Genomic DNA, 16530 nt, shown 5'->3' on the forward strand with positions numbered 1-16530 from the left:
TTATTCCCTTTGTTTCCCCTGAAGGAGGTGCCTCTCAGGAAGCACCATGGCAGTTCGGCTGGGAGCTCTGGCAGAGCCTGGGGGTGAGCACCCACCTGTGTGGCTCCTGGCCGTGTTTTTTATTCCTGCCCAGGGAGAGATCACTGCTGTCGGCACCGGCACTGCATCTGCTGGAACCAGGTGTGATCAGGTCACTGAGCCTGAGCAAGCGGAGGGGTGTAGTGCTCGATTCTGTTGAATGAACATTTTTTGTAGAACGCTTTGTCTTCCCTTCCTGTGACATTCATGAAGTGATTTAAAGTAGCACAGGGTGCTTACATGGTGCTGTGAAAGCGTGGGCCCTGTCACTTGTGCAGCGTGATAAGCACAGGGGCACTTGGCCATCCTGGCAGCGCGGCACAGCCATGGCCTGAGCGCTCTGTTACTGCTCACTTGTGTTCTAAGCATAAAGTCTCTAGGTCTGAAAGGTCAAGGAACTTGTTCAAGCTTATAAAATATAACATTAAGAAAAACCATGGTTGAGTCACGCAGAGGATTTTCACACATGCATCCATACAAAAAGGCAGATACATGTGTCCACACCCTGCCAATACAAGCCTGCATGCAGGTGTTACTTGTCTTTAATTTGGTTTCTCAGTAACCCTCCTGAAGTGGAAATTTCACAACAAAACCAAAGTGTTCAAAAGCAGGAGCTGATGAGAAGGCTTCCCTTTTATCTTTGCCTTGATTCTGTCTTTAAATTTGATGTTCCTCAGCTGAAATCAAAGAGTAATCAACTCACAAGCAGATGGCAACAAACCCACCACACTAACCCACAAAGAAAAGCCATGAAGGGGCATTTTTTGACCCCCTGCCATATAGTCAGATGTTGTTCCATTGAAGGAGGCTAATTGACTTGCCTGTTTCAGCTAATACTGGCTTAGGCTTCTCTCCATCCCCACTGTTAATCTGAAGTCTTAAATGACAGACTAAGGAAGAAGAAAATAAATAATACGACTGATTAAAATCAGGAGCAGCCTAAGAGCAAGGGGCAAAAGTGCTTGGGAAACAAGAGGCAGTTGTGCTCCTCCTGTGGTTCTTGTCTGTGGTGGCCCCACAGGCATGAGCACCGCCATGGGCCATTGCTCCCCATGGTGGGGAGCCTGTGTCCCCAGGATGGGGCCCTATGGGGACTCCAGGAGGGCTCCCATCCTGAGGATCTGAAGCCCTGCAGCCTGTGGGAGGAGAAAGTCAAGAGTTGCTGAGAGGTGCTCATTTTCAGGAGATGAAGGATGGCAGTGAGAATTCCTGGTGCATGAGCGGGTTCAGGCCCAAGGACGCCTGGTGCAGAGCAAGAAGCAGAGCTTGGCCTGTGTGGGGCGAGCAGGTGCTGCCCAGGGCTGTTGTGTGCCCCCATGGGCGTCCTGTGCCTTCCCCATCTTCTTCTGAGGGTTCTGTGTCCTGACTGTGAGCGCATGCGCAGCTGGACAGCAAAGGCATTGCCTGCAGAATTACAGTCCCCTGCTGCTTGGGCTGCCCTGAAATAATCTTCTTCTCTTTTTTGTGCCAGCTTTGTAATTTCTCGAGGGTAGTTGTCCTTGAGAGGAAAGATATTGCAGGTTTTTTGTGCTTGATGTCACTCTCTGTGTTGTCGAAACTGAAAAGCCATAAAATTCACACTGATGAATTTTCACGTGTGAGTCTGCGAAGGCCATGGAGAGTGTTTTTGATGGACTGTCATCCCCATATTTTTCTGACACCCATTTTTGGAGGGCAGGAGTATGGGGAACCTTGCTGTTACACCTTTGACACTCTTTTCCCATCAATTTGGGCCTCAGGAAAATGAAGCAGTGGAGCCTCTTTGTCATAGCACATTGGCAAAAGATTTGTATGATGGTGGTGGATAGGTCTAAAATAGACTCTGCAGTCAGCAGGATGAAAACTGACTCTTTCTCGTAGGTTATGGCAGACTGGAGTGGAAGGGCTGATTGAGCTAAGTGTGGGAAGTGCTTGGGACAAGCTGGGGAACAAGAGCTGCGAGAGCGAATGCCTGCGGTTCCTGTGGGGGAGCGGGGTGCTCAGGCTTCTGTCCAGGATGTCCTTTTGTGGCAGTACCATGTGCATTGCTGCCGAGTGGCAGAGGGAGTTGCTAATATGTGTGACCTCATGCGAAATACACTGTTCAAATGCCTCTTTTTAATGAGCACAAGTACTTGTTCTATGTGAGCAGTCATGGTAAGACTGCTACAAGCTGGCACCCAGTAGTTGCATATATACGGTGTGAAGGAGGGGTGTGCAGCATTCCATGGACTGCGCTGAGTGTCCAGAGAACACACGGATGGATTGACAGTGTTCATGCTAACGAATTAATTACTCTCCCTGCGCAGATGTTTCTCCCTTGTTCAGAAATCACTCACAAACGTAACAGGAATTAAATCAGTTTTGTTTATTCAATTGGATTAAAGTAGCTGTATTCCCATGTTTACAGGGGCAATTTGATTTAATGTTACTTTGTATATTGTTCTGCTCTCACCTTCAGGGGAGTAGTTGTCTGTTTTAGGAAGTAATTTTTTTTTAAAGGACAATAAAATCTTAATGATCACATCATCACATTTCAATGTAGACTTCTATGCCTAGTGTCATACTGACCTCATTGCTGATGTTGTTATATGTAATTCAGAAAAAGGCCTTGGGAAAGGCATGTGTGTGTGTTCATGTGTGCTGGAGCCCATGTGCTGCTGCTTGATTCATGGCTGGGTTGGGGCTATTAGATTTCCTTCCCCAGGCATTTTATAATCTGTTTAACATAACACAGTCGTTTGTCTTGTTTGCTGACTGCTTAACAGATGGATATGTGATTTTCGTAATTACTATATGAACATTAATAAGACATGCTATCTTTTATTAACTAACAGTTTTCCAGGTTTATTTTTCCAAATGACATGAGGGAGATTATATGTAAATATTAGCGACATACAAATATTAGTTTTACAGCATTGGCATTCTGAGAAGTCAGGCAAACTTTTAAGGCTCCCCATGGTGTCTCTTGTTTTCCTTTTTCCCCTCCCCTCAGCTGTACTTCTGAAGATTCTTTGGTAGCACTGTTGGGTTTATGTCTTGTTAAAGGTTGGTCTCCTTTTAGTGTAAGCAAAGACCAGATCTGGCCAATGTCCTAGGCCATCCTCTATATTTATCCTGACAGTGCAGCATTCTTCCAGCCCATTTCTATCCTTGTATGATACTATCATCCCATCCTTCCTGTTGGAGATCTCCAGAAGTGGGAATCACTGTAAACAAGTATGAAGACTGCACACGACACAGAAGAGAAATCTTCTCTCACTGTGACCACGGCTGTTCCTGGGAACTCTCCCAGTTCCATGACTGAAGAGGATCCTGGAGAAAGGAGGTCAGTTCTCCTGGGAAGCGGTGGGAAGCTGGCAGTGCCAGGCAGGGCTCCCCAAAGCCTCACTTGTCTCTCTCACTGGGACTTCAAAAAGGAGGTATAGTTTTGTTTTGTGATGAAGCAGCCCCTTTGCTACCTCGGAGGGGGCCAGCAGGTCCCAGGGCCCTCCCAGGGTTGGGGACCCTGGCCAGCCCCAGTGCCACCTTTCCCAAGCTGCAGTTTTTTGCTGGAGGCACCTGGAGGACCCACGGGGGAGGAGGCACAGCCCCGGGAATGATGGGTCACACTGGAATGCTGAACTTCAGGTGTTCACAGAGAACGAATGACTGACCTGGGGTGAGGTGGAGGGCAGGGCAGGGCAGGGCAGAGCCGGAGCCGAAGGGCTGGAGCTGCTCCAGTTGCTGTCGTTGGCCATTCCCTGTTTGTGGCTCTGAGTCACGGAGGAGTAGTGTAACTGGGTGGATTTAGGGCCATGTGCACATAAGAAATGTTGAACAGGATCAGTGTAACACTCCCTGACCCTCTGTCAATGCTTATGAACTTCGAACACAAACTCAATTTAAGCTGGAACGTTCCCTTCTTGTGGGCTTTGTTTTGTGGGACGATCTGGTATAATGTATCATATCATAATGGCAAGTGTGGGCATGAGTGGAGAGCAGTGCAGGCTCACCCTGCCAGCCCCCAGCCCGGGCTGCAGCCCACCAGTGCTCCCAGGCCTGGCCGGGTCTGGCGGGAGGCTCCCGGGCACCCTCAGGGCCGCGGCTGCGGTCGCTCATGGCAGTGCTGCCATGCTCGTGGCACCTGGGCCCATAGATACCAGACTGAATCAGAGCATGCTTGTTATTTTCCCCGGCAAATACCAGAATAGTTTCATGCTTAGAATACGTTCTGAGTTAACCAAAGCATGCATGAGCCAGGCTGGCTCTCCAGTGCTTTGCTGGCTTCCAGACGTGGTTTGCTACGGAGCGTTGCCGTCTGCCAGGGCACCACGGGGTAGGCTTGGTTATTGGGGCAGGCAGGCCCTTCACTCATGTTGGCTGTTGCTCTGTGAAGTACCACTAAAAACTGACAAATTCCTGTTAATGTGGAAACAGTTGGCGAGTTGATCGGTCCTGACAGGCTCTCTTGGTTCCCTAGCTCTTAGCATTGCAGCAGCAGCAGCTGTATTTTGCTGTACCCCATTTTGCACTTCCCACCAGGGTGATTTTGGGTCACCATCTGTCCTTCTGACAGTTGTGGAACTTCAGCTAATCCGTGTGCAGGTTAGGAGTGCTGCTCTGCCAGACACAAAGTTTCCTTTTCTTTGGGGAGTTAACTCTGACTGATTAGCCTTTGTGTTTCCCATTCTGCAAGGCTGGCCAGGCTACATCTGTGTGTGCTTCACTCTGCTGCTGCTGGGTGACATCTGAGGACAAGCAGAATGATTTTTATAAGGTAGTAATCCCAGCCTCAGGTTCCCAGTGCTCTGAAACTTACTATGTTTGTGTTGCAAGACATGGGCAGCCCTATTTTAATTTATACCATGATTTCATTACTTTTTGATGTGGGACATTCAATTAACTGAAGGCTGTGAAGTAATTGCAGTTTAGGAAATACAATTCACAGTGACCTGGATGTGTTGGTGTTTCATTGGTGAACATTCTTTCAAATAAAATCCACCTTTGAGGCCGTATGAAATTTTGCATATTAATTGCTAATTTAACCGAATAAATGCTAAATTGTCATTCTCGCACATAATATCCCGGGATATGTGGGGAAGCATCTGAGTGTCCAGTGTAAATACATGACAAAGTTCACTTTTTCAGGACTCAGACTGATCCCTGTTTCTCTTTTGTTGGTTCTTCTGACCGTCATCTGATGGGTTGACAGTCTGCAAATTGTTGACTGTTTAGTAGTTTTAAAGGTTACGGGGTTTTTTTGTTTGGTTTGGTTTTTTTTTTTTATTACTGTGGTGTGTGATTGCCAGCTTTGCTCTGTGGAATTGGTTTTCACCTTTGTCCTGGTGACTGACATTTTTAAAGCAGCGGAGCGACAAAGGGGCCACAGCGTGGAGAAGGCAGGTCCCACTCACCCCTGCCCAGCCCTGATGCCTGTGTGGAGGGCCTGGCCTGTGCAGGCTGCAGGTTGTGAGCAGGGGCTGAGGTGTGCAGCCAGCTGATGGCAAGCAGTTGTATCTGTTCCACTCAAATGCACGTGTGAGTTCACATGTTCCCTCCCATAGGGTGACCTAACCTAATTAAAAACATTTTGAGAGCTGTATTTTCATATGAAATAGTCAAATTAACACAGTGATTTTCTTCCCCAACCAAAAATAAATCAACAGAAAAATCCAAGAAACAAAATACTGTCCTTATTTTTGCATTCTGTGCTTACTAGATTTAGTAATTCAGCCTGAGACGTGCTCTCATGGTTGTCTCATGAACAATGTTCCAGTGTCCTCTTGTATCCTCTTTAACCCCCTATCACATTATGCTGCAGCAGCCTGTGAGCCCTTTAGGTCAACGAGCCCGTGTGTGTGACGTGGTGCCTGTACCTGGGCTGTGTGTTCTGTGTCCAGTGCTCCCCAGGACACCTGCACTCGTGCCCTGCAATGTGTTTCACTCCCAGATACCCAATCAATGCCTGTCAGTTTTGGCCTTCCACTGTCACCTGTAGTAGAGTTTGTTACTCCAGGTAAAACCCAAACCCAGAGGAGCAGACAAAACACCAACATAGACAGGCCTCACCTGCAGCATGGCTCAGAGTAGCTGTTCTCAAGTAAAAACTTATTCCTTAGCATCGACTGTGCTACACTGGTTCAGATGCTCCAATGCTATAGCATGTGGCCTTAATCTTCAGAAGTGGCAAATCCTATTTACTGTGTAAGTATTTAAGCTAATTATATCTCTGATGTGAGGAACATGTGACAAACTGTTCACACTGTATCCTTTAAAAGACATTGATGTCTCAGACCCTCCTGAAATATTCTGTGCCTCATTCCATTCTTGGGGTATTGTATGTGTTCTGCAGTGTATTTAGCAATAGTATAATTTACTAATAATATAGAGGAAATACGTATACTATGCCAGGATGGTCTGTAGAGTAGAATAAGAAATAACTCATAGCAAGTTTTTCCAGGAAGCACCATGTTTGTGTTGCTGCTGCACAGTTGCATTATATTGTTGCTGTGTGGTTGTTGCATTATAGGAGAGACCTGATGAACGGGAAGATGCCTGGGCTTTTCTAAAGCCTGGCATAAAATGCTTAGTAGGGAAAGACTGCATCTGAAGAAAGGGCTGCTAAAATGCAGCAGAAGCTGGTTGGTCTAATGGAAGGCAGGAGAGAAAGCCCTTGGGGAACAGCTGTTCCCTGAGCCAGGCTGGGTGTGTGGCAGTACTCGTTACTGGCGTGTTGTTAATCATGTACAGCTTGTACCAGCACCTGTAACGGTGCAGCAGGGGTCAAGGCCAAGTAGATCAATTTATCATTTGACCTTTGGGAGGCAGAAGTCTTCACCTACTTTGCATTCAATGAACTGATTCTTCCCTTTTCTGCCCTGAAGTCCTGACTCTTGTTCTCCATCATTTGGGAAGAAGAGGGCTGCAGCTTGTCCTCTGCATTCAACCTGGATTCCCAATTTTCTTGATCTTGGTTAATCTGGTAAATTATTGGCCTTCTTCAAATCATGCTAATTAAGGTTCATATGATTGGGACTTCATCATGGGTATGGGTTATGGCTTCCCCAGCTTGCTTACATGACTTATAGGAGAAAACATGAAAAACAAATTGACTTAGTGCAGTGAAATCACAGTGAGGATATTAACATGTGGTGGGGGGTGTAAACATTCCCTGGGGACCACACAGCAGCCCAGCACACTGTCTGCAGGTACAAGGGATGGTCCTGCACGAGGCATTGACCATGAGGGTGTTCATCCAGAGAGGGTTCACCCTCTCTGCATGTCCCTTCATGGCTGGATGGGAATGGTCTTTGTTGGCTGGTGCAAGCTGGTGCCCTTCCTGAGCCTTGCCCAGGCTTCCTAGGCTGGAAGAGATGAGCATCAGTCTCTCTGGGTGCTCAGCTCTACTGCTGGCACAATATTTATGAACTGGCTGTGGAGGACTCAGTTGTCTGTGGTCCTCTGGAGAACTGAATCCTGATGTCTCTGTCTCTGGCCATCCCAGGGAACCTGTGCCTATGGCAGTGGATATGTTCAGCACTGGAGATGGTGAGAAGCTCTGGGTTCCTGCAGGGTATGCAGCACGGGGGCCTCTGCCCTGAGACAGCCTTTTCCCTTTGGGGTTGTCCCTTAAATATGGGCCAGCCAGCCACCAGCCCAGGTGGCTGTCACCAATTATATGTTGAGAATAGGAGTATAATTACCCCATTTTTGCTGCATAATTAGCTCTTCAGATTTGTGAAGCTAAAGTGCTGTCTCTACTGAAATCTGTGAGCTGAAGGACTTGGAGCACATTGGGAACTGGACATGATTGGAGAAATTAAGTGCTCTCCTTCTCAGAGTACTAATTGTGTGCCATGACCTTCATCCAGATCAAAGACCAGGTGCTGGCTCTGATATGAGATGTTGAGGGGTGTCATGAAAGCCCTGGTTTCCCTTCCTTAGCAGAGATGGGCTTTCAGGTAAAGCATCTCAGACTTGGTTAGGGCAGGTGGAGGTGGCCACCACCTGTGTTGGTCCATAGTTTGATAAGTCTACAAAGCTGAGATGCTGCAGAGTGAGAGTATGTCCTGCTTCCAGGGAGCAGTTCCCTGTCCCACCCTGGAACAGGGGGATGTTCCACCCACAGGAAGGGACAAAGAGCGGGGCAGCAGTGTCTGCCCACAGCTGCAGGTTGTTGTGCTGCTCACAGACCTGTGGCAGGCAGAGCACAGGACCCTGGGGCTTTCACTGCCAGTCCTGTCCCCTGTGCCATGGGCATGTGCTGTCACCAGTGCTCCTGCACACAAGCTGACCTCCGGCACCGTCCAGCGAGCTGGTGCCCGCTGAGGGCACTGAGCTAACGATCAGTCAACCAACAGAAATAATTCTTACAAGTTTAAAAGAAATTTTGTTATCTGTGCTTAATGGTTAAAAGATATGGGTATTGTTCTAACCCAAAACAGTAATTAGGAAAATAGATTTACTGCTCATGGATGGGAGGCTAAAGTAAGTGCTGTGAAGGAAGTTCTGTATTGAGCATAAAATTGGAAGTTTGATTCAATTATTCTTCACACACTGTTTAGATCCCACAGAAACCTGAGCATGGAACTCTTCAGCCTCTCTAATTGAAGCAAAAATCATTGGAGTGGAAAGTGTCCTGGCTCTTCAGGAGATGTCAAAGTACAGATCATGGCGGACACCTGGGGGTTTGGGAAACAGTGACAGCTACAAGCTGACCTTTGGCAAATTTAATCTGCAAATGGATTCCTGCTTAGGACAGCTAATGCTTTTAGTTATTGTAAAGGCTTGCTCCTGGATTTTAAAAAGCTGAGAATAAATGGATTTCATGATGCAGCTCCTATGCATGTTGCATAACAAACAGGTGGCTTCTGGATGTGTTTAAATGATACAGTGTGTTGAAAAACTTTGCAGGACTTACAAATGTGTAAGTATAATTCATGCACAATGGGGGAATAATTTTTGCTACTTAAGAAAGGAGAAGGGACTTGGCACTTGTTAGAATGAAAATACACTGACGACGGTGTATACTGAAAAGGAAGGGAAGGAAGTCACTGGTTGTGTTCATGATATTCATGGGCATTGCAGGGGCTCATTATTCAGCTGGGCATTGCCTTTGGCCTGGGGTTTGGCATCTGGGGTCTGATGGAAGGAGGCAATATGGTAACAACTGCTTATTCAAAATCTGTCTTTATTTTTCTTGTCTGAAGCTGCTCTTGCCTCTTACAGGACACCTGCAGGTGAATGTAGCTTGTAGACAGAGGGAACCCAGTTCCTGGGGATAGTGTTGTGGTGCGGTTTTAATCTTTCTTTTCCATCTCTCTTTTCCTGTGGGAGGTCCACATCCTTCCCTCGGGAGACAGGAGACCACAGACAGAGGTGTCAGCTGAGTTGCCCAGAGCCAGCAGCAGTTCCAAGTCCTGTGGTGTGTTGGCGTCTGGTCTCCTGTGCTGTTGCATGCATGAGGACCTGCCAGCAACACAAAAATTATTTCTAAAGCATGATGTTAGTGCTGTGGCTCTCTTTGGCATGCAAGAGAGCTTTGGTCAGCATATCTCTGCACTGTGCCACTAAGCCATGGCCAGGTCCTGTGCCTTTTCACAGGGAGTGAATTCAGACTAACGTGCAACTCTCACCCACTGCAGCTAAGAGCAACCTCAGCCTCAAATACAGTGTGTTTTCTTGACTTAAATATGTGCCTGGTGAATATAGCATGTAACTCACATTCCAGGATAATTCAGTGAAGGCTTGGGCATGGAGACTACCAGCTTATGCCTGTCTGATGAATGCTTCTGGCTTGTCATATCAGTAATCCCTGTATTAATGAGTGGCCTGTGATGTGATGTGATTGACAAATCCTGAAGTTATATATGCATAGGAGTAAGCGCTGGAGTTCTCCAAGGTGCAGTTTTACAATGTCTTTTATCAGCCTCTATGTGACAGCATGTCAGAAAACATCCTGGGGAGGCAGGAAGCTGTGGGCCTGGGAATTCACCTTTCCTCATAAGGTCACAATGGGTAGAACAAGCTTTCCCTCTCTCTTGCCCCTCATCTGAGAGTATCCGCACACTCCTCCAAAAGGCGTGTGGTGGTGTGGTGGGTGTGCTGGTGTGGTTGTGCAGCAGAGGTGTGGAACATGCTGTCCAAAAGATGCACATACTGGACGTACTGGAGTCCTTGAGCCTTCTTGCTTAGAGGTGCTCTCTCCCGTGCTTCCCCTAGAATAAGCAGCCCCCAAGCAGACAATGAATCTCAGCAGATAATAATAATAATAATAATAATAATAATAATAATAATAATAATAATAATTCAGGCTGTAAGATCTTGCACCTTCCTAATGAGATTTTAATTATGACACTACAGTTGGGAGAGGAAATCAAGCTGCAGTGCACCACTGTATTTACAATGTTATCCACCATCTTTGTCCATTCCCTTTGCATCCTCCTGTTCCAGTAACAATTACACTCCCTGCTGATGTGGCCCTGGACTGTCAAGCAGCTCCTGTGCCATGGCACGCCGAACTCTGCAGTTCCTCCAGCTGACCCCAGTCCCGTGGTGTGGGGGTCTCGAGGGGTGCTGGGTGGGTGGGCACACAGTGTAAAGGTGCTGCGGGGCCTGTGCCCGTGCGTGCCAGTTCCCCGCCTGACCCCAGCTAGTGCCCAGCACCCATGATACTCTTGTCCAGAGTGAACCAAGGCAGTGCTAAGATGGGTCTTGACAGCAATATGGAGCAGTGGGGTGCTGTGGGGTGCAGGCCCAGGTCAAACCCCAGCCTGTGTCCATGCACCTGTTTCCCTTCAGCAGCTGTCTGAGTAGTGGAGAGTGGGGGTCAGAGGGGACACTGCAGGTCAGGAGTGAGAGTGGGGAGTAGTGCCTGTCCTCTCACTGCTGCCCAGTGTGCACACTGCTGCCTGGGTTGGGGATGTCATGTGCCCTGACACTGTGGTTGGGTTTTACTTCCAACTTCAGGTGCTGGAGTTGAGGGAACTTGCCCCATGTGAGTTTCCTCCCTGTGTCTGCCAGTGCCAAGGCTTCTTCCTGGACTCTGCCAAGACACAAAACCCTTCCAGTGGGCAATTGTTTCCCTTTGGTGTGCACCAGATGATGAGTCCAAAATACAGCCTGTCCTATCAGAGATGTGCCCTGAACAGGAAAGCCCTCCCTTCCCCCATAGCCCTTGTGTTCATTCTCTTCTCTGGATGCCACCAATCCCCCATCCACATCGACCTTTATGGTCATAAGTCACTGAGCATTCCTACCCCCTTCCAAAGTCAAGACAGGGTGAGCCTGGGCCAACTGCCCGTGGGTACACACCTCCGTAGCACTGCTGGCATGGTCACCTCCATGGCCCTTTACTGCATCCCCTGTCCCGGGACACCCAGCGTTCATATATTGTGGCTCTGCCAAAAAAGGGTCTGATGTCAGCCCTCGGCTGGGATCTTGTTTTTGGGGCAGGCAGGTCAGGGAGCAGCAGTCAGTCTGCCTGAAGGCTGTAGGAGCTTCCCCAGGGACAGGGGCGTCCACCAAGGGCAGTGGCGCCCCGGGCAGGAAGGAGCAATCCCCGGGCAGGAGTGTCCCCGGGGCAGGTGCGTCACCAGGTAAAACAGCATGCCCGGGCAGGAGCGTCCCGGGGCAGGAGTGTCCCTGGAGCAGGTGCGTCTCCGAGCAGGAGCGTCTTCGGGGCTGGGGCTGGGGCTGGGGCTGGGGCTGGGGCTGCGCCGCGCTCCGCCCGCCCGCGCGGTGCCGATCGGTGCCGTATGGGAGGAGCCACCGGGCACCGCCGCCCCTGCGCCCCCCCCCGCCGCATTTGGCGGCCGCCGCCGCGGAGCAGGGCGCGGGGGGGGATGATGGATCCGCGGCTGCGGCTGCTGACGCCCCGCGCCCGCCTGCCCGCCGTCAATGGAGGAGGACGCTGAGACCCGTAAGATCAGCAGCAGTTTCCTGCGAGACCACAGCTATGCCACGGAAGGTGAGCCCGGCCCGCAGCTCCCGGCCCGCCCGCAGCAGGTGAGGCCGCCCAGCAGCGGCCCCGGCCCCCGCCCGCATCGCCGCGCATCGCTCCGCGCCCTCCCCCGCAGCTCTCCGCGCCCCAGGGCCGCGGCTGTCCCGGGACCGGCACCGCTGTCCCTGGCCGGGCTGGTCAGCCCCACGGCGGCGGCCCCGGGGGGTCGGTGCGGGCGCGGCGAAGCCGCGCCGGTGACTCAGCAGCGCCGGGTGTCGCTGGGTGGGTTCCCCCGGGCCGGGCTGGTCCCTCGGCGGGTTGGGGGCGGCTAAGTCGGGGCACCGGGAGCCGCCCGCAGCAGCGCTCGGGACGCAGCCGCCCCCATCTCCCGCCCCGGGGCGGCCGGAGCCTCGCGTTCCCGCCCTGTTGCGGAGCCCCCCGCCCCGCCGGGCCCCTCCGGGAGCCCCTGCGCCTTCGCTCCTCCGGTTCCGGGAGAAAGGGGAGTCCCGACCCCTGCGCAAGCCCTTCCCCACTGGAGCGGAGCCCGCGGGGCCGGAGGGATGCGGAGCTCGCCGGAGCCACAGGGATGCGGGCGGCGGCCGCGGTTCGCGATCGGCTTCCTCAGCCCATGAGGGCGTTCGCGGTGCTGCAGGTGGCTGAAGCCGCGCTGTGAGGTGCGGGAATACGGCAAACGCTGGTGCAGGTCTCGTCAATGGAACAGTTGTCTCAGGGCTATTTTCACTACAAAGCGCTTCAGGAAGGTGTATGAATCCTAACTGGTGTGTTGCAGATGCAAGGAGATACCGAGGCTGTTGGACATGGATAATGTCACAGCCCTGGTGAGGCTCATGGTGCATTTGAAAGTGATTTCCCGTAACGGCTCAAGAGCGGAGAAGATGGTGTGGCCACGTTCGGTTCAGGCGTTAGAACATGAGCTCAGCCTGCACATGATGCTGCAGCCACCACAAAGACAGCTCCACCAGCGAGGGTTGAAGGAGGGATGGGGATGGAGCTGCTGTTGCCTCTGCTGTCCTCCCTGGTAGCTGTCAACTTCGCATCAGCTCTGTCACAACCGCCCTTTGGTCTCTTGCTTCAGGAGGAAACTGCAGCTGATGTAAAGCAAAACCAAACCCCCCACCCCTTCTGGTAGCACTGACACCTTCAATGAGGCTTCAAAAACCAGATTTCATACCAGAGTCTGAGAAGGCTTATTCATAGCTTAATTAGTAGCCAAAGAGGCTTTCTCTTACTGTGTCATCCTCATGAGACTTAAAGGAAGCCAGGCTTCGGGAATTTTGTCACATGGCTGAAGGAGGGTTTATCTAGTGGGAAATCTTGGGCTTGATATAGTAATAGAAAGCTTTGGATACCTGGTGAACCACAGAAAATGGTTGTTCATGTTGCTTGTGTGTAGCTGGAGTGCAAGTGCTCAGTGTGACAGCCCCCAGATGCTGGGGAGGTGTTGTCCTGGGGCATCCCCGGCTCTGCTGCTCTCCTTGCGTGTTTGACACTGTGGGCCCGGGGTCCAGGAGGACTTGCTGTGGGGCCAGGTGATGGGTGCACTGTGGGGCTGGGGAGTGGGCAGACCTGCCGTGGGGCTGAGTGATGGACCTGTGGAGGCCACACCACACTGACGGGACATTTCTGCTGAGAGGGGTGGTGCGAGCCAGTGCTTCCAGGAGGGTGCTGTGGCCAGGATGGGGCTGAGCTCCCATACTTCCCAGTTGTCTGGCTCGCATCACCATGTGCTGTGCTCTCAGAAGGATGAATTTGCTGTTGCTGCATCCTAAAAGGCAGCTGCAACAGCCAGCAAATTAAAAATGGGGCTATAGCTACCTTGTTGTGACCTGCTAAGAACTCAGGTTTCCTGGCTGGGAAGGGTGGAGGGTTGAGATGAGCCTGCAGTGATTTCTGCCCATGAGACTGGGAAGGCTGGGGATTTTCAGTGATAAGATCCAGTCTGTCTGTAATCTGTGGCTGTATGCTGGCATTTTCAGAAGAACCTTGTGTGTCGTACTAGTGAACCATAGCAATCCTCTCTATAGAAATGAAACAGTCAGAGGCATTTGTGCAGTAGATGACCGAATCAGCTGGTGAGATCCCTGCTGCAATGTCAGGGCAGGGGGAGGTACCAGAGGGGATTTAATGGCTGTGTATCAGCTGGGAGTTTTTCTTCACTTCGTGCTGTATAGGAATCCTGACTCTCTATGCAGTGGTTCTGCTAGAGGGAGGCTGAGTGCACTTTGAAATGGTAGATTCTGCTAAGATAAAAAATTTAGATAATTCAATTTTATTTTTTCTACATGTGAAAGCAGCATATGCCTAAAACACCGTGGTATCTGGTTAAAAAAGAAGAAAATCCAAATGCTGTGCAGAAAGTGCAGACTTGCTTTGGAAATGAAGGTGTCTCTGGTGTGTCAGCTGAGGGAAATAGTCGGGTTATGTAATTTGCTTTAGTGAAGTGCTGTTGTCACTTAAATAGGTCTGGTATTTTCATGCAAATGTGGGGTGAGGATGGTGTTTCACAAGTGCACATTTGAATGCCTTGTTCTTGTGCAGATCAGAGTATTGCTGAGAAGAAATGGGGCCCTTGTGCTAATTCGACTCGGGTTGCCAGGGAGGTGCTGAGGTGCAGCCCACATCCCCAGCCGTGTCATAAGGTTTGCCAGGCACAGGGTGAGCAGGTTCCAGGGCAATGCCAGCTCAGATCGCAGAGCACTGCTGCAGAACGGCAGATCTCACATGAAAAATGTCCAGAAAATATCCTTGGTTTATTCTTGTTTTGCATAAATCTATCTTCATTGGCAATTCTGCTGAGTGCCCAGCCAAAAGTTGGACAAATTGAGACATTTGAATACAAACAACCATTGGAGCAGCTTCCAGTTCTAGATGTGCTTGCTGGAGAAGTGTCCTCAAGGGTCCGTCATGCCCCCTGCCCCAAGCTGGCCCATTTCAGCAGCTGAACCCAAAATGCCTGTCTCCTTTAGGCTTCAGGCTGTGGGTGTCACCTGTTTTGTGCAGTGGTGCTGTTCACCTGGCATGTCTCCGAGTACTTGCAGCGGCTGACAGTTGGGTAAATACCTCCAAACAAGAGAGGAATGACATGAGTGACCCTTTCCATGAGCCCTGCCCTGAGCCCTACCCAGCCTGTGTGCTCAGCAGGTTCAGGTGGGACAGGAGCTCAGTCATGGTTCCCCCCCGTGGGATAGTGCCTCATATTGGTCTTCCATGTCTGTGCACACCTGCCCTGTTGCAGGTATCCTCTGATGAAGGACGGATGCTGAGCACCAGGCTGGCCTGGGGGCCACGGGTCCCTCCTGGGGCAGGGGGTTCTGGTGGCAGGGCTGGGTGGGCCAGGGCCAGGCTGGCACTGCCTGTCCTGCCCCCCATCTGTGAGCTCAGCCAGGAGCACAGCCCATCTTCTTGCAAGCACCTGGCTGTTGGGATGGAATTCACCTCTCCAGCTCTGTCCCTGCTCCCTCCTGATGTTGCCAGATGTCCTGGGCTTGGTGTGGAGAGCCCACAGGCCTTGGCCCCACAACAGCCACGGTGGAGTCACCCTTTCACATGAAAATGTGGAGGCACTGAGACATAGCCCTTCCTGCCGGTGTGATGCAGCAGACAGGAACTCTTCCAGGGCGTGATGGGTGCCCTGCAGCCCCAGGGACCTGTTCTGGGGAGGCACCAGCAGGAATCTCTTGAGTGGGGTGTGCATTTTGGGGTGTGTGCTTTGGCCATTAACACAGTGCAAATGTCCCAGGCCCAGCAGTGCTGTGGGCAGCACGGGCATGGTCCAGCCCTGGCACCCATGATTTCCAACATGGCACTGGGAGGAGGAGTAGTGGTCTTGCCTGGGCTTCATGGGGAGGTGGCCGTGGCCAGGTGGTTGTGCTGTTGGAGAAGGACCCTTGGGAGAACTCATGCCCCATGGCCATGGTGTGAGGCCACTATGGGGGGCCATCCTGGCACCCACTGAGGGACATCCCTGTTTCCCAATGGCTCTGCCAAGGGACCTTCTCCCCTGCGGGCACGGGGCTGACCCAGCTGGGGCTGCATGGCCTTGGGGATGTGCCGTGCCCTCCTGCTGGGCAGGACAGTCGTGACACCTTGCAGCCACTCCTGGGCCACTGCATGGCTGCTCCCCGCACCCTTTCTCTGGCTCTGGCTAATGCCTCTGCAAATCTTTAATCTCCTGGGGGAGTGTTTCCCAAACTGAATAGGTTTTGCTGCTGAGAAATCTATCACTAAGCCTTTATTTCCTTTTCCTGCTTTAATCTTGTTACTCCCTCTGTAACCCTCTGTCAGCCTCTCTGTCATTCCCATCCTGCCTGTATCCCTGCTTGCTGTCATGCTGCAGGAAGGGGCCCTGATGCCAGTGCCTCTCTGCCCTGATGCCTGCGAAGTTTGCCTCGAGCTCTCTGTGGTACGGTGGTTGCTTTTTAAAAAATCTGCATGTAGTGTCCAGGAAAGCACCAAGTGAAGCATTTCCCACTGCTAGGTTAGAGCAAGAGCTGTGGGGAATTTCTGTTGTCGCAAATGATGCAAGTTGC

The 16530-nt window shown here is 51.2% G+C and overlaps 1 protein-coding gene across 3 annotated transcripts in view; it reads left to right on the forward strand.

Moving 5' to 3' along the window:
• PPP2R2B (protein phosphatase 2 regulatory subunit Bbeta) overlaps positions 1–16530 on the forward strand; it is a 67777-nt gene that overhangs the window by 10605 nt on the left and 40642 nt on the right. Inside the window, exon 1 of one of the 3 annotated variants that reach the window (XM_039559811.1) lies at positions 11827–12007. The exons of the other annotated variants lie outside the window; for them this stretch is intronic. Coding sequence (XP_039415745.1) covers positions 11938–12007 — 70 coding nt within the window. The 5' untranslated portion in view covers positions 11827–11937. Of the gene's footprint in view, positions 1–11826; positions 12008–16530 lie in introns of those variants that run through there. 3 annotated transcript variants of the gene reach the window in all.

Source organism: Corvus cornix, chromosome 13 (assembly GCF_000738735.6).
Source record: "Corvus cornix cornix isolate S_Up_H32 chromosome 13, ASM73873v5, whole genome shotgun sequence".
Lineage (NCBI taxonomy): Eukaryota > Metazoa > Chordata > Aves > Passeriformes > Corvidae > Corvus > Corvus cornix.